At 43.3% G+C, this 16,687-nt stretch overlaps 9 protein-coding genes and 1 non-coding gene across 10 annotated transcripts; 4 read left to right on the top strand and 6 right to left on the bottom strand.

The window, feature by feature from the left end:
* Positions 1-1,002: 1,002 nt before the first annotated feature.
* MAG2 (RING-type E3 ubiquitin transferase MAG2) lies at positions 1,003-2,841 on the bottom strand (the record flags this gene model as incomplete). Its single annotated transcript, XM_002553350.1, has 1 exon — positions 1,003-2,841. The coding sequence occupies one exon, from the start codon at positions 2,839-2,841 to the stop codon at positions 1,003-1,005; it is 1,839 nt and encodes a 612-aa protein (XP_002553396.1).
* Positions 2,842-3,118: 277 nt separating this feature from the next.
* SPC2 (signal peptidase complex subunit SPC2) lies at positions 3,119-3,625 on the top strand (the record flags this gene model as incomplete). Its single annotated transcript, XM_002553349.1, has 1 exon — positions 3,119-3,625. One exon carries the CDS (start codon positions 3,119-3,121, stop codon positions 3,623-3,625), a length of 507 nt encoding a protein of 168 aa, XP_002553395.1.
* A 50-nt stretch (positions 3,626-3,675) lies between these two features.
* On the bottom strand, positions 3,676-4,717 carry TDA5 (Tda5p; the record flags this gene model as incomplete). The annotated part of the gene is made up of 2 exons (XM_002553348.1): positions 3,676-4,570; positions 4,638-4,717. 2 exons carry the CDS (start codon positions 4,715-4,717, stop codon positions 3,676-3,678), a joined length of 975 nt encoding a protein of 324 aa, XP_002553394.1.
* A 454-nt stretch (positions 4,718-5,171) lies between these two features.
* TUS1 (Rho family guanine nucleotide exchange factor TUS1) lies at positions 5,172-9,134 on the bottom strand (the record flags this gene model as incomplete). Its single annotated transcript, XM_002553347.1, has 1 exon — positions 5,172-9,134. One exon carries the CDS (start codon positions 9,132-9,134, stop codon positions 5,172-5,174), a length of 3,963 nt encoding a protein of 1,320 aa, XP_002553393.1.
* Positions 9,135-9,277: 143 nt separating this feature from the next.
* Positions 9,278-9,351, top strand: KLTH0D15730r. Its single transcript has one exon. It is a non-coding gene; the product is annotated as a tRNA-Asn (tRNA).
* Positions 9,352-9,484: 133 nt separating this feature from the next.
* On the bottom strand, positions 9,485-10,087 carry YKT6 (palmitoyltransferase YKT6; the record flags this gene model as incomplete). Its single annotated transcript, XM_002553346.1, has 1 exon — positions 9,485-10,087. One exon carries the CDS (start codon positions 10,085-10,087, stop codon positions 9,485-9,487), a length of 603 nt encoding a protein of 200 aa, XP_002553392.1.
* Positions 10,088-10,398: 311 nt separating this feature from the next.
* Positions 10,399-11,109, top strand: MIA40 (Mia40p; the record flags this gene model as incomplete). The annotated part of the gene is made up of 1 exon (XM_002553345.1): positions 10,399-11,109. The coding sequence occupies one exon, from the start codon at positions 10,399-10,401 to the stop codon at positions 11,107-11,109; it is 711 nt and encodes a 236-aa protein (XP_002553391.1).
* Positions 11,110-11,193: 84 nt separating this feature from the next.
* Positions 11,194-13,113, bottom strand: SPP382 (mRNA splicing protein SPP382; the record flags this gene model as incomplete). Its single annotated transcript, XM_002553344.1, has 1 exon — positions 11,194-13,113. The coding sequence occupies one exon, from the start codon at positions 13,111-13,113 to the stop codon at positions 11,194-11,196; it is 1,920 nt and encodes a 639-aa protein (XP_002553390.1).
* Positions 13,114-13,254: 141 nt separating this feature from the next.
* Positions 13,255-14,496, top strand: ATG17 (protein kinase regulatory subunit ATG17; the record flags this gene model as incomplete). The annotated part of the gene is made up of 1 exon (XM_002553343.1): positions 13,255-14,496. One exon carries the CDS (start codon positions 13,255-13,257, stop codon positions 14,494-14,496), a length of 1,242 nt encoding a protein of 413 aa, XP_002553389.1.
* Positions 14,497-14,528: 32 nt separating this feature from the next.
* MST1 (threonine--tRNA ligase MST1) lies at positions 14,529-15,890 on the bottom strand (the record flags this gene model as incomplete). Its single annotated transcript, XM_002553342.1, has 1 exon — positions 14,529-15,890. The coding sequence occupies one exon, from the start codon at positions 15,888-15,890 to the stop codon at positions 14,529-14,531; it is 1,362 nt and encodes a 453-aa protein (XP_002553388.1).
* Positions 15,891-16,687: the final 797 nt, after the last annotated feature.

Below are 16,687 nucleotides of genomic sequence, written 5' to 3'. Positions count from 1 at the left end.
GATTGAGTTTGTACTCATATTAGCCGCCGAAATTCGTATAAGTCGCTACTAACGAATGAAAAGCCCAATGAATAGTTCCCGCGTCGAAATCGAAGAAACTTTGCTTGACCGCGTCCGTAACAAATTTCGCAAGTTAGCAAGCCCTCTTGATTAGCTCAAACACCCTTATGAACAGTAACAGTAACAGCAACAGATAACACTACAAGCGCCATGTGCCGATGCTCTCATTTTATAAACACAAAATGACATCGTGTATTTAATCGTATAATGCGACCACCGGCTATTTTGACCCGGGTACGCTAAATGCGCTTCCAGTTGAAGGTTGGAGATGCTTTTCCAATCGGGAAGGAATGTGATTACTGGCTGAGAATTCATCGGAACCTCAGTTAGATCTTGGTTGCCATTCTATATCCCTTCGAAAGCAGATTATGCTTCTTAATCACACTTATTCTGCAAGTTACTGCGGTGCAATCTTGAACTAAGCAAAGAGGACGATAGCTCTGGCAATTTCTTTGTAAATTGGGCAAAGACTTTCTCAATAAGACCGCGGGCCTTTTGTATTAGCAGGTTTCTCATGAAATCTGTAGGCGTCTCATAAAAATAAGCGACAAAGCACTAAAGGATGAAATGCTGCGAAAATGCTTCGTAGTATGTAAAATTAATCTACGTATATATTGGTAGGTTGAAAGATTGGTGGGTAGTGGCGGGGGTTGAAAGTCTCTCAAAGAAAGAAAGCACAGTCTGCAGTGGCTGGAGGTACAGTGCAAGGACCTGCTATAGGCCGCCGTTCTTGTTCGGCTTAAAACCAATTCATTGCGTAAACGAGTGGCACGATGCCTGCATCAGGACCAAATCTCACTCTCATCACAGCGCCATGGTAGCGTTTACCAAAAAAGACACTGAGCTATCTCTCGAAAGGGACTCACTGACAATCCGCTTGGAACGCTCCAAGGTGTGCGAGGCAGCTTAAGTTGGTGCATTTCATCGTGGATCAGGCGTCAATTACAGCGAGCCGCGCGAAGGGTTGGAACTCAAAAGGGTAACCATTCTCTTTTTTTTTCTCCCCTGTCTAGGACTTGGATTTTGATTAAGATTTCCCAACAGCTTTTCTAGCTCTTCGTCTTCTTGATTGCCCTCTGGTGCTTTATCAGACGCAGGTATGGATGTGCCCCAAACAGTCTTTTCCAGACGCGATGCAGACTTTTGAGCTGAAGCGGCTGAACCGGTGTCACTCTTTTTTTCGGGGAGCTTTTGTAAGGGGACTGACCGAACGGGCTTTATGACCGACGTAGCGTGGTCTGTACTGCCATTTTCTCTCATGTAAAACTCTTGTTGTTCACGCTCAAGTTTCCTTTCATAGCGCTTTTTTTCTTTATCTTCTCGTTGCTTTCTCCATGTCGATTTGCGGCGCCTTAATGACAATTCGGCCGCAAACGATTGATAAACCTCAGATGGAATGACGTCTGCGGTGCGCCAGTCAAGGTCGACAAATGCCATTTCGCTTCCGATCGGCAAATGCCCAAAATATTTGTATCTTTGCATTAAAGACTCCGTCACGACAGTACCGTAGTGAACATCTTCGACTTGAGCAGTCAGTGATGGGGGAAAAGCTGAATAGTGTCCAAATGCGGTCAGTAACACTTTAACGTCCAGAGGGGAGAGATAGTAGCGCGTATTCGCATCAAACGCGGTTTGAAAAAAGAAAAAGGCGTTCGTGTCGTTATATTTCTCCAGGCCGACATCTAACGAGAGTTGAGAAAGGTTTGATGACAGAACTTCTGCTTCTGAACGGAATGACTGTTCCGAGACGCTTATTTTTAACTTGTTTTCCTCAATGGCAAGTTGAGAAAACTTCCCATCCTCGTTATAAAGCGCACGGTCAAGCTCGTACTGACCTTGGATATGGGAAATGTCTTTTTTGTAAAGATCAATAGCGTATTGAGGGTTGCATTTCATGATACGAGAGTACGGCGCAAGCTCTCTGAACTCCACAGACGGAAAATGATGCAAGGACATGGGGTCAACATTCAAAAGAACAGGCAACGGAAGCATTGATCCATGTGGTTTGCACATCAATTGAAAGGTATCCGTTTGCCCGACTTGAGGGAGCTTTAGAGTCGAGTCGGGTTCCGTCAATGTCGCAGGGATTGCCTTTTCCTTCCTTATGATAGTACTACAAAGAGGACACTCTTTATACCTCTTTTTCTTATAATTTATTCCGGTGCCGTTATTGTTTGGCTGCTCCATGCCAGCTGCGAAGAAACTCAGAAGACAAGCATGGCAAAAGAGGTGTCCACAACTTACCATTCTAGGAGCAACAATTTCTTCAGTTAGACAAATCGGACACGACTGTCCCTTGGTTGCAGTTACGCGGACAATCTTTTCATGAGGTATAGGCACATTAGGATCGAGGCTTTGCTCTTTGTATGTGTAACGGTCGTCCACCAAAAATTTAAAGTTTGCATTTATAAAGGAATCGCCATGCAAATGAATGTGCTCTTGAAATTGTTTTTTAGTCCTTCGCCTTGTGGCACCTGCAGCAGCCTCTCCGTCGCTTGGCCTTTCTGGTAGTTGAAAGTCCAAAAGATGGTTAATGGAGATCTGTGTCTTACGGCCCCTTGCTTTGAAGTCACCACTTACAAGTTCGTCCTGTATGTTAAACTCGAGATCGTCTTCGAAGCGCTGCTTTCCTGGCCCATCGCGGTGTTTTCCAGTCTTCGGAGGTTTTGAATTTACACGGTGTTGCCGATGCGAGGCTGGCTTTTTGGGCTTTTCTTTATGGCTAAACTTCTTATTGCCCGGGCTGCCAGAAGTTGCACTAGCACTGTTTTCCTGTGACATCGGTCTATATCTCCATTACAGAGAGGAGTCCCTCTACCTTAAGATTGTTAAGCGACTTGATTTACCTTATAATTTTTTTTATATGCCGAGAGCTGTAAAGAGGTATATTGCACGTTTAAAGAGGGTGGAGCGTAATATATTGGTAACTGAAACCCATTCAACTAACCGAAGTATCGATCCAATCGATCTTAGACCCCAAACCCCGTAATTAGGCTTTCGGTTGCTTAGAGTATATTGACACTTCTTATTGAACGCAAAGTTACCAAACTCCTTCAGCATGAGTAAACCAATCAATGTTTACAGCACACCGGACCTCCGCCAGACGCTAGACGAGGCATTGCCTGATGTTTTCAAAAGACTCAACTATGAACAATCATTCAAGTTAATTGACACAAAGCTTATCATAGGCTACTCAATCGCAGTTGTGGCTGCTATTTCATTTTTGTTGGATAAGAAGCTGAAATTCGAAGAAGCGCTTTTATACCAGAAGGTTCTTGTCGGCTCGTACGCAATCCTATCAGCAGTATTTTGGTACTTCAACAACTACATTGAGAAGGGTGTCAAGTATACGGGGTACTCGAAAGAGAAAGCTATCGTTGTGGCTACTAAAATGACCAAGTATGATTACAATTACCAGGTGACTCTTAGAAACGAGGCTGGTTCTGTAATCAAGACAACGCTACCCGCAAACACCGTGTTCGACGAACAAGGCTACTTGCAAACAGACCTCCTGTTCAAGTGGTTCGAAGAGAAGCTAGACTCGTTTTATAAAAAGGCCAAATAGTAGCTAAATTACATATTACTTAAAATCAGGAATGCAAAAGTGGAGGTGATCTATTCGACAGGCAAGCAGCTGTCCATGCCAGAAGCCTTGCGTGCGAAATAGATGGCTGTATATGGCAGGGTTCGCAGAATGCCCATAAAGTTGGCATAAAGCGGGGCGGATAGCTCCCCTCTCTCACCAGCACTACATTTATCAACAATTTGGCGAGCGAGCTCTCTGGGGTTCACAACGGGTGCAAAAAATTGCTTGGGAGGCTCAAAACCACTGAACATTGCAGTGTCGAGCTGGCCAGGCGTTACAAGAAGTGTTCGAACATTACTCGCATCACCTAGTTCTTGAGTCCATGCTTCGTGGAAAGAAATAAGTGCGGCTTTTGAAGCTCCATAGGATGAGCCACGCGCAGGGGTACAAATGCCAAGCGTGCTTGCAATAGTAATAGCATAAAATTGACGCTTTTCGGCTTTTTTCGGGCTCAGAAGTTGTATCAGTCGCATGGGCGAAAAAACGTTGACCTGAAAGACGCAATTTACGTCCTTTTTCTGCAATTCACAGAAATTTTGATACTTGCCTCTTATACCAGCATTGTTCACTAAGACGTGGACTTCACCGTAATCCTTCTTGATCTCTTTAATAACGCGATCCACGCTAGATGGATCACTCAAATCACAATCGCGGAAATCTAATCTGGGGTGCGTGAATTTGGGTGGAACAACATCGAGTGACACAATCTTCAGATTGTGTATCCTTGAAATAAACTGCTGAATAATTGCCAGTCCCAGTCCACTGCTGCCGCCCGTCACCACACATGTTGCATTCTCGAGCTTGCGTAGGTTAACCCATGGGCCTCTCCGTTTGAACTTATTGTTTGCCACTACTGCTGTATTGAGTAATAAAGAATAGGCAACTGTTGGCCAAAGCCACCCTCGAAAATCATGCTTGGTGACGCTGATGTTGAAATTTTGATTTTAGTATTAAGTTTGAACAACAGCTAAGATATTCATGTTACACTTACGATGTGATAATAAGCACCATCACAACAGGAAACCTTAACAACGGAAGCACAAATATGTTGAAGATGGCGTCAATATTCATTTAAATCACTCTTATTGTGTCAGAGATTGTATTTTGTGACATGTTCGCGCGCTTCATCGCTGCTATAACCGGCTAACAATATCAACCAGATCACCTGATCGATGTCAGTACCCTCACGAGGTGAGACTCCGAAAGGGCCTTTCACATACTACAAAACAGCCAGGCATTCCCTCTGAGCGCGACAGATTACCAATGCTTTTAAACAATGAAAGCTCCCCTGTCGTTCGTGTCTCACTTCCTTGCCTTTTACGGCTGTGATCCAAATTAATCATGGAAGCTTTTCGTTGATACCGCCGACCACTGGCGTTTTAGAGATCTTCGCTGTGCTTAAGAGATTATCAAAACTGAAGCCAATCATTAAAAACCATTTAAATCCAAGACGTCGAAGCATTTTATTTAAAACAATCACATCCTCCCATAAACTATATACTGGTCTCAGACCGTTTATTAAACGTTATCCTTCAAGTTGAAACGCAAGAACCAGCTGTCTTCCAGGAATCGAAGGATGGCTTAAGGTGATCGTTGGACTCTCAGTACGATCAGAATGTATCAGCTTGATTTTCTTACTCTTAATGATTTGTATTGGAGTCAGCCTACTAAGCTTATTATTCAAAATGATTCCTGCGTAATTTAGGTCATAAATTTGAACAAGATTCTCGCCGAATAATATGAGGAACTCCTCAGTTAAAGATGCTGCCAAACAGTAGAAGTCCAAAACCAATATGTCGGCTTTCCAGTCCGGTATTTCGCCATTTTGATTGACCCTCAAAACTGCTTCATCATATATAATGATGAAATCATTGTCACTAAGCTGGAAGCATCCAACACAACTTGTCTTTCGGTTCAAAATATCAGTTTTGACATAGCTTGCCATTTTCTGTTTCGACGAATCCATCTTTGAAAGTGAGTCTTTGTAGGATTTCACGGCATGATGAGTAAAGTGGTGTTGATGATCTGATATCGTTTTGTCATTGAGAAAACTTGGCAAAAAGAGACCAACATCGTTGAATGAATCGTTGAATAACAACGCCCCTTTTGACGAACATACTATGAAACTTTTCGGAAAGACTGCAATGTCCTTGACATCAGTTGAGACTAGCCCATTGGCCGAACTTGGCAATCTGTATTCTTTGTAGAACTTAAAAAATTTCAGCTTTTTTGTTAGCCTGTCAAATTCTGGAGTAAGCACCACGATCTTTCCCTTGCGTTCGAAGAATAGTTGCCTCGAATTGCCAAAATCGTCAACAACTTTGAAAAAACCAACTTTCTCCTGTAAAATGATGCCCGTTATTTGTTTTTGGGAAAGGTACTCACTTGCACCGAAATAAGCACACACAATGCTGGGAATGTTAAAATAACACAGCCTCCTATCCGCCAGAACAAAAAATAAGCCAAGGCGAGCATTAGCTTGCATTCTAGTGACTTTGCTTAAGATCAAAATGTTCTTCCATTTATTTGAATAGTCCACACATCTCATGTAGATGCTTTGATTGGTGGCACATAAAACAAAGGTCTTTCCTTCGTAAGGCAAGAGTACTGTACACCGAATTTCTGCGCTAATGCCGTCTTTCTCCGGCGGACTTTTTGCATAGTACGCCTTCAAAGCAGAGTCAATAGCGCTTCCCTCATGAACCACTGGTAAATTTGTAGGAGCCTGCCCCTCTTCATAGCTGAACATGTCAGTGAGACAACTCAATAAAAATATTCTGGAGTTATTTTTCGCGTGATGAGCCTTGAAGCAAGAAACCAAGGAAGATACCCATGCATCTCGTTCTTCAATAGTTGATGTAGAGAAGGTGAAGGACTCGTTTGTTGCTGTGTTTCTAACCTTGAAAGTGATTGATGATTCCTGGTGATCCGAGCTTTCGTTTTTGTTTTGCAACGCTTGGATTTCATTGTGTAATGTTTTTGAATGTAAAGGGGAGAATCTAGATCCATAAAGAGAAAGCCTGTTTGATTTCGCGGCAGATATGGCTGGTCTAGAATTACTTCTACTCTCAAGAGACGAATGCTCCTGCTGATCGCTGCTGAACTTGGAAAGCTTTAAATCTTCTTTAGACTCCAAACTCAAATAGTCAATCGGTATTGGCCTCTCACACAATTTGTATTTGGTTTCATTGTTTCTTGTGACATCTTCGGTAATGAGAAGATAGTTGTCTAGCAATACTAGATATAACTGGGCATTCTCAATCCAAAGCTCCCTTTTTTTGTGTACAGGCCCAGAGTTCAGTAGCTTTCTTGATTTTTCATTGAGCCTCAAATCAAGTTTCTCTTGCGCTGATTGTGCATTAGGATTTCCATCATTAATATTGACATATCCAACTGTGCTACTATTCGACCCTGAGCCAAGAACCAGCTGTCTCGCAAACCGAACTACCCTTCGGTGGTCGATAGCATTTCCATGAACAGTGTCGACGGTTGCATTAAGTGCCTTGATATCAGCTATTGCGAGTTTGAGGTACTCATAATCCTCCATAGATTGATCAGTGCATTTCAAAATGGAACTAAGAGTAACAGGAATGTTCTGCAGCGCTTTAAAAAAGCCCCCAAAAAATATAACGTCATGGTAAAGTTTTGATCGAGAGATTTCGGGTGAGTTATCAATGTCTTTTAACCACAACGAGAATCTCGTTTTGTGCGCTTTCTCCCAGCTTATAATTTCATGAACCGTCGCCATGCTTTCTGCATACTGCACATACAATTCGCGTGCTGAATTGCACCACTGGAGGTAAAATTTGCCTACGCCATCAATGAATTTTCCACGAGATTTGAGCTTCCAAAAAAGCGGAGTTAGCAGATACTCTTTGTGAAGCTCAACCATCGGCTCAAAAATATCAAATGCCAGCTTTTTAAAATTTGGATCTTCAGGAAGGAGACTAGGATCAAACTGACTTCCATAAATTTCGACTGCTGCATTTGCCAAGTTCAAAGATCGTTCCTCCAAGATAATCAAGTCAAAGAATAGACTTTGCCTTTTGACTTCTCGAGGGTTTATTTCGGTTAATTCCTCGGGGGTAAGCTTCCAGTAATCAGTCCAGAGCCCAACACTTTTGTTAATGATTTCAGAAACTTTGAGGACTGGCCTCGACTGTTTCATAAACTTTGAAGGGCACCTTGGGCAGTAGCAATGCGGATCTTGGTTGCTTAGAATTCTCTGACCTTCATAAGAGTAGCATGGTAACAAGGCTGTAAAAACTCCTTGCACAGCTAAACCTGCGACTATGATGGTAATTTCGTCCGAGGATGAGTTGACAGTGTCTCCCTCAAACCGGACCGCGCCTTGCAAAACAAGCGATTCTATTACTCTATCCACATTCGAATCAACAATATCCTGGTCGCAAGAGACAGGCAGTTGAAATTCCAGTAATAACTGCACCATTTGAAAGAACTCAATCTTATGAAAGACGTATTCATTAAACCACTCAAAGTACACCTTCAGCAGCCATTCATAAATATCAGAGAGTAAAGAGACAGTATAGCACTGGTATAACTTGTTTTCGTCCAGTAAATCGATGCTGAATGGCTGCGTTGGGGCTGTAACGCTGGGAACGTGCTGTAGAGGGCGATTGCCGGCAATCGAATTAAAGCTGCTGTGTTTACCAAGTTCGTCATTAAAAGCGTAATTGGAACTCGAATAATAGCTACTTATGCTATCAGATATCGTCCTCTTGTCACTGCGGTGCCGCATATCATTAGTGAATGGTTTTAGCGGTTCCTCGAAGTTTTTATCGCTTTTTTCTAGAGGCCCGACTCCTAAGTTTAACTGGGCGACGTTATCTCCCGCTAGTTTGTCTACGGACAGAAGCGCAGAGTTTTGGTTTCTTGGCGGCAAGGGCGGCAAAGCCTTTAATCCTTTCATTTCATCAGATTTACGCGGATCATTGCTGAAAACAACTTCCGGTGGACTGCCATTGTCAATTTGATTTGTCCATTCAAGTTTTCCGCCCTCCAAAGCAGCTGGCATGAGAACGCTCGAATCACCCACAAAAGGCGACTTAAAAACACGGGCCTTTGAATTGCTACGCGTGATCGGTTCGAATAGTTCCTGCTCTCCAACAAATGGAGACTTATAGCTAAGCGGCGATGCTGGGGTTCTCTGCGCCCTCTGCGCGGCGGAATTGTTATTGATTCTGGGGGAAAGCGATTCCGCACCAACTAGTGGGGGTGGTGGTCTCCTCGTTCGAACGCTCGATGCCGAGTGAGGTGAGAAAGCGCTAGCATCCGAAGAGGATGAGGGACTAGGGCCACTGCTAAGAGTTGCGGCCCCACTCTTTATCTGCGACCATCCAATGGGAACTTGATCCCTGTCTCGCAATGTCCGTTCAGGGGTAACTTGAGCTGTGACAAGAGGCGGGAGAGCCGGTAGCTTTGGCTTCGCATTATCTATATCTTGGTCTACCCATCGGCTGCGCGCCATTTTGGTGCGTCAGGGTCCAGAGCGCTTTGGGTCACCAAGTTATAGCTGTATATATTGATGTTTACTACCTAATCAGATAAATTGACTTCATGTGATATTTTACTAGTGATATAGTCTGACTAATCAATCTTCTCAACATATAAGACTTCGTGGCCAAGCTGGTTAAGGCGTGCGACTGTTAATCGCAAGATCGTGAGTTCAATCCTCACCGAGGTCGTTATTTTTGCATCTATTTCATAGAAATGATTTGCAACCTGGTTGAGTGCCGCACACCTCAACAAATCACAGATTGCTGCAGTCAAGTGCTTCTTTCGTAAGTACCCGTTTTCGAATGCCTTGTTAATTAGCAGTTACATAAGTGTACAACACGAGTTGGTTTTCTTGGCCTGCTTGTAAAACATACGAGAGCTTGCAGACAGGCTCTCTGACTTGTCGACCAGATTGTCAAGCCTCTCGCCTCTCTGCAGAACAGATTCGATGGTCTTATGGAGCACGATCTTAGTCTCATCCAGCTCCTGCTGTACGCGCATTATAGAGTCCGCCTGGGATGGGTCCTGATACTTGGAGATGTAGATATCCAACTCCTTGAGTCCGAGGCCATCGTTCGTGGTTGTGATGTCGCGCCACTCCGCTGGTGGGTGCGCGACCAGATACTCATCCAGTATTTTGTTTAGCAAGGTGTACGCAGGCCTCACAGGATACTCTTTGTCTGTGATGAGGACTCCGCAACATCCTTCAGCCCGGCTATAGACATGACCGATGTAGTTTCCCTCCTCAATACTCTGTCTCTGACCAGCAGAAGTCCTAGCGGCCACTGTTTCTGAGAAGAACGTCATAAACTGGGCCACACCATTTCTCTCGAAAAACCCAAACTGAGACAAGTCCTTGACCGAGCATAGCTCCAGCGCCTTTTCTGTGGTGTTTCTAAGTACGCCGATGTAGTAAATTTTCATTGCTAATGCCTTTAATGCTTTGTTTCGATCCTTTAAATGATTGTTCGTTGAGCAGCGGTTCCCCCGCTTCACTCGTCTAATCCTTCGTTGGAAGGGCAGGCCCCAACCGTATAAAAACACATGTCACGATAAACTATTACATAATAAACATTACTATATACGTATTGAGATGACTAAGTACGGAACCAGACCGGGTAACAACCGAAGCAAGCCACTGCCTGAAATTGAGTTTAGCAGAATAATGCATTTTGATAATCTACTCTCAAGTTAATCATCACATTCCCCAAGTTAGCAATATCTTTGCCCAGAAAATGTACCGTACCGGGTTGCTTGGCGTTCGTCGTCTAAATCTCTTCAGACAGTCCTTTGCCCAGAGGAGACTGCTATCTTATGGGAACGTGAACAGACAGTTTGCCACGTCCCGTTTTAGGTTGGCCAGTGCCTCTGTAGCGGCAGGCTCAATGCTCGGCATGCTCGCGGCAGGCTCCTATCTTGCTCTAGAAGGGTCCGAAAAGATTGAGGCCGAAAAGGAAGCCCTAGCTGTAGTTTCTGAGAAAGGCGAAACTGAGAAAAAGGGCCAAAACGGGGACGATTCCGAGAAGAAGCCTCAATCGGCTTATGATCCGGACACAGGGGAAATAAACTGGGACTGTCCATGCCTAGGTGGTATGGCGCAAGGGCCTTGCGGCGAAGAGTTCAAGGCCGCGTTCTCGTGCTTTGTGTACTCCGAAGAGGATCCTAAAGGCATTGACTGCATCGAAAAATTCAAGGGAATGCAGGACTGCTTCAGAAAGTACCCAGAGCATTACGCTGAACAGATCAAAGATGAAGAAGACGCTGCTGAGGCTGCTGCGCAGTTGGAATCTCAGAGTAGTGACCAAAGTCAACCCCCCTCAGAAGCTAAAATGACTTCACCAGAAGAAACGAAACCTATGAAACAGCAAGAGGCTGACTTTGAACATCTGGAGGAAGAGTTAAAGGAAGATACAAAGAGCAGTGACAAAGGCGTCAAGCCCGAGTAGCTGCCCTTCTTTCCTCCATTTTGCAGAAGTAAAAAAGACATGTAAATAGCCACCTTAGTACATATATTATTAGTTACACGCAAATCAAGCGAGCAAACCTTCCAGTTGCCATATGAATATCGGTGTATAGTTAGAATTAGAATCTTTCAGCCAAATCACGTCGTTATAGATGGCCACATGACAACTTGATGCTTCTGACTGAATGCTGAAAACTGGGACAACAATATCGTCGCCTAAACCTATACGCAGTCTCGCAAATTCACCATTGGTTTTGCGAAAAAGTAAACCATGACTGTCGCAGTAGTCCTGAACAACCTCCTTGAAAGAGACTGTAACTTTCCTCATAGGAATTGACTTGAATGTAAACTCATTTGCGCTTTTGCTGTCAAGACCTAGCGCATCTTTCAGCGAAAAGCACTCATCGTGGATCGGATCAAGAGAAGGGTGTCCTAGAAAAGAAAGAGTCCTTTTAATATTGGCGATTTCAGAGTTGGACAGATCCACATAGAATCTGTTTATCAGGCTGTTGAACCAAAACGTCGCCTCAGGAATGAAGTTTTTCCGCGAAAAACAGAACCATTGGTAAAGTATTTGATTAATATCCTGAAATTCTGCCTCTGTTATGGTGGCGCGAACCTCTTCCGTAAGCAAAGGGCGGCAGCGGCGCAAAACTTCTTTGTAGTACCCTATGCCTTCCCCAGAACAGGAGTCCTCTAACTCCACAAACGGGTCGAAGTACCGCTCCCAAACTTGATCCAAAAAGCGTGGCAGAAATATATCATGGCAAATTAATTCAAACTTGGCTCTTCCCAACACTTGTTTCACAAAAAAAAGATCGGCCTCGGTTGTTGGGGTTTCGCGATGATACCAGCTCTCAAGATACCGAACAAACTTTCCTTCGATTTCGCCATCCAATGCATCGCAAGCCCCTCGGTCTAAAAATGCAGTGAAATTAAAATACCATTCTCTCGGCGAGTTCGAATATTCGCCGCAGACACTCCACTTTTTGATGGCTTTGTGCAACTTTGGTAAAACGTATGTCTTTAGGATAAAAGCTGAACAGTTAATAAACTCCAGAATCGGCTCATAGTAAAGCAAAAAGGTTAAAAATAAATCAACTTTATCTTGCGACATCTCAAACTCTTCCCAAATCGATCGCAGCCTTGAAAAAACATAGCGATATATTATAGTCTGTGTTCTGCTAAGTCGCGAATTGGAAGAATCCGTCTCGTAAGAGACCAAATCGACAATGGTGTTGAGCAACTTCAATACTTCACTCTCGGGATCGAGACTCGGTGGACCGTTGGAAAAATCAAGCTCCGTTGAGAGAAAATGTGCAATGAGTTTATCTCTCAATTCTAGATCTTCTAGAGCCATTGCAAGTGTGATCTTTTCTATGAGAGGAGCTGGCTCGTTAACAAGATACTTGATTCGAGAAACTTGAACCTCTTCAGCCACACAGTCCTCAATTCTGTTCTTTAATGATGCTAATGTAGCACTGGATTCTTGGAGTTGCTTCGTAACATCTATCAAGTCCCCAATAAGTGTTTTAGATTCTTGTTTTTGGAAGTGAGGGATGTTTTCTCGAGTCAAGGAATCTCCGACTTTGGCCGCCAAAGCATTCAAACCCAAGTCTTTCAATGCTTGCAAGGTCTCTTCTTCTGTTTTGATATCTGTTACATCCTTGCCAACCTCGAAGCGTACGGCAGTACTACTAAGGTCGGGTTCATCTTCGTCAGAGCTACTATAGTCATCCCTGGTAGTCATCATTCCAGGCGTACCAAGCCCTAAACTTTGAGGGCGTTTGGAAGCTTCTATTGGCACAGTGATTCCTGATTTATTGAGGCCCAAACCCTCTCCCTCCACGTAGCCCATCTGCGCAAGCAGTTTGGCTCCAATGCCGTACTTTTTTATGAGGGGTTTAGAGGGCGTAGGCATTTCTTTACTAGCAGGTGCATCATTGTCACTTGTATCGCTTCCAGCAGGCTGGGGGATTGATTGCATGTCTCCCTCTATTCGACATTATCAATTTGTTTCCGAAAACCAGTGTTCTGTTAAGACTAAAATATGATAGTAATTAAATTTCAGGTTTCTATATGTCAGTGAGTGACCATCTGATAGTGGGAAGCTACATCAAGTCATGAAATGAATGAAGCTGTCATTGAAAAGCTTCTTGAAAACTCAAGAAAGTTCTTGACTGGCGCAAAGTTGATATGTCAGGAGTCAAACGACCACCTTACAACCACGAAGTTACGAATAAGGGAGTGGCAGAAGTTCCAATCGAAGCTGCACTTTGTGCTAGACTGCATCCAACAGCAAACGAAGTTTCTTTCTGAAATCTTGCTACGAGAGGGCATTGGGAGGAATTTGATTGAGGAAGAATGGTCTCAAACCGTCTTAGTACGACTCGTCAATGACATGAAGTTTTGGCAAAATGAAATTACAAAGATGATGAATAAGCTTGATAATATCACGAACGAGATCGACCAGCAGCATAACTCTAAGCTTGGTGACTTCATCTCGAGGGATTCTTCTCATATTCTGGATAGTAAGCTGAATGAAATCCCTACCATAAGGAAACAAGTGGAGAATATAACCCGTCAATATCAAACAATGCTAGCAAAAGTCCAGAGCCAGTTAGTTGAAAGCCGAATGAAGGGTCTGCGAGACGAGTTCAGCAGCAAATTCGGGGATCAGTGCAGGGAAAATTTAAAACTCAATGAAGAGTTTACCAATGAGGCAGATCAACTGGAACAAGAACTAGCTGACTTCTTAAAGTCCTTTACAGATCATTTTGATAAATGCAGCGCATTGAGTTCTCGTTCAGTCTCACCTGAGGATGCTCAGAATTTGTTTGAAATTGTCGAACGGGATGACAAGGACCTTGCAGCTATAAACTCTCTGCTTCAAGATGCTGCTATAGATGTTGCTTCTTTTGTGAGGAAAGTGAACATGTTACTGGATGAAAGAGACGCAGATAAGGCAAAAATGCAGGCTACCCTTTCAAAATTGCTGACTGAACTTCGAAAACATGAAGAATACATATCTGTGTTTGAGGGAATATCAGCGCTAATCCAAAAATTCAAAGCATCTTGTCTTGAGGACATAAGGCAAACTCGAAACCTCTTGGATTTTTACGCTAATTTTGAAAGAAGTTATCACAATTTGCTTAAGGAAGTGAAGAGAAGGAAAGAAACAGCAGCCAAATTATCGCAAATTTTGAAGTCATGCGAAACTCAGCTAGAACAAATAAATACAGCAGACTTGAGAGAACGTCAAATGTTTTTGTTGGAAAATGGAAACTATTTACCGGAAACTATATGGCCAGATGAGATAGGAAGTCTTTCCCCACTGTACACTTTAAATTATGAGGTTCGAAAAGTGTGAATATTAACTTTCAATTGTGTCACCAAGTTGAACTATTTGAAGTTAGATTCTAGGTTGGAAAACTTTTGTATTATTTCATCTAGCGTCAAGTGCTCTAAATCCCTGGACTCTCTAGTCCTTATAGCGTATTTGCCACTTTCAATTTCTTTGGTACCAACCATGATTAAGAAGGAATAGTTTTTCTCTATTGCTTCTTTAATTCTATATCCCGTTGGCTCCGCACGGTCATCAATATCAACATTGAAATGGAAGCTGTTAAGTTTAACCGGTTCGTCAGCAGGGGTGTCTTCACCCCTCAAAGCCCTGGCTAAGTCATTCGCCTTGTGTACAAGGGCTTCGTTCTTCGTATTTAGCGGAACAATCATGCACTGATGTGGATTAAGCCAGAAAGGCCATTTTCCCTCATTCGAATCTATCAGCATAGCCATAAACCGTTCGACAGAGCCAAAAACAGCTCTGTGAATCATAATTGGCCTTTTAAAGGTATTGTCTTTATCTTTATATTTTAAATCAAATCTCTCCGGAAGCTGGAAATCGAGCTGAATCGTCGCCACTTGGTGCTGCTTGTTGTTATGGTCAGCGAGAAGGACATCAATTTTCGGACCGTAAAAGGCTCCATCTCCTGCATTAATTGACCACACCTTACCTGATTTATTCAGGATACCCTCTAAAATTGCTTCCGCGTGATTCCACACACTAACGTCACCAACATAATGTTCCGGTCTAGTTGAAAGCCTTAACTCGTAATCTGTCGGTGTGTTCCCACGACCCAAAGGAAACACTTTAGTGTAGCAAAGATCAAGCATTTTGATGCACTTCGTAATCTCAGATTCCACCTGTTCCGGGATACAAAATATATGGCCATCATCTTGGTGAAACTTTCTAACCCTAGTAAGTCCTGACAATGCGCCAGAGGCCTCGTTTCTATGCAAAGGTGAGAAGTCAGAATACCTTAAAGGTAGTTCATTGTACGATCTTGCAAACCGTTTAAAGACCATACAGTGACCTGGGCAGTTCATTGGTTTCAAGCCATACTCCTCTTTTTGCAAATCTTGGCCTTCAACGCGGAACATGTCCTCCTTGTAGTTCTCCCAATGACCTGACTGCTCCCATAATGATTTTCGATATATCAGCGGCGTTATCACTTCCTGGAAACCAAATTTGTTCTGTTGTTGTAGCTTCATAAAGTTCACAAGCTTGTTAAAAATCTTAGTGCCATTTGGGAGAAAGAACACCGAGCCAGGAGAAACCGGGTCAGTCATAAACAGCTGTTGTTTCGCTGACACGTCGTGAGAGGATGCAGCGATCGAATCGGCCGAGCTCTTCGTGCAGAACCGCAATATGGAACCGGCCGCATTTGAAGGCCAATGCAATTTAAAGCAAGATTTGAGCATAGCTTCAACTGAGAAACCGACGTTTGTCGTTTTGTTTCTCAACGCTAAGTCGCTCTTTAACGATCTCCACAGCCTATAGGTTATTAGGTACGTACACAACTACACGACTGATCGGGCAAAATGATTTAATTGAGCTCACGCAAGTATTGACACATTGCAGTCCACTCGCCTTTTCCGAATTCAGTGACTTTGCCTTGCCATTTCCCGCCTTTGTGACCGCCTCCACCTTTCAACTTCTGCACGATTTGTGACAATTTAGTAGAGACAGTACTCATTTCCTCGCTCGAGTCTGATAATATCAACACGGTACCAACACCAGTGGCCTTGTCTCTCCCACACAAAACAACAAGATATCCATTCAGATTTTGCAATTGGATTTTTGAAGTTACTTCTTTTTGCACAAAAGAGATAAAGGACTGCGTTCCAAATTCATCAAAAATAAAATGTGCCTTTTTGACTTCAGCAAGTTTGTGAAAGAGTTTTTCGGCACTTGATTCAGCAGCTTGTTTCATCCAAAATTGCTCCTGCTTTACGGCTTTTTGGTTTGCATTGTGCTGCAGCTGAACTTTTTGGGGAAGATCTACTTCGCCACAGGAGAGTATCGTTTTTGAGCTGTTGATGACTGAATGCATAAAATCAGCATATTTTAACACACGGAGCCACACATAAAGGAAAGCCTGGAATTGCTGCCTCTGACGGAGGTTTGCGCGGGCGATATAAAAATTGGCCCAATTTGTGAGGTATTCTTCAGATGTGTTCCACAACATGGGTTTGAATCAAGCTGCCCGATATTAATT

Source organism: Lachancea thermotolerans, assembly GCF_000142805.1.
Source record: "Lachancea thermotolerans CBS 6340 chromosome D complete sequence".
Lineage (NCBI taxonomy): Eukaryota > Fungi > Ascomycota > Saccharomycetes > Saccharomycetales > Saccharomycetaceae > Lachancea > Lachancea thermotolerans.
Note: the sequence above shows the minus strand (reverse complement) of the source record. Positions and strands in the feature narration are given on the sequence as shown.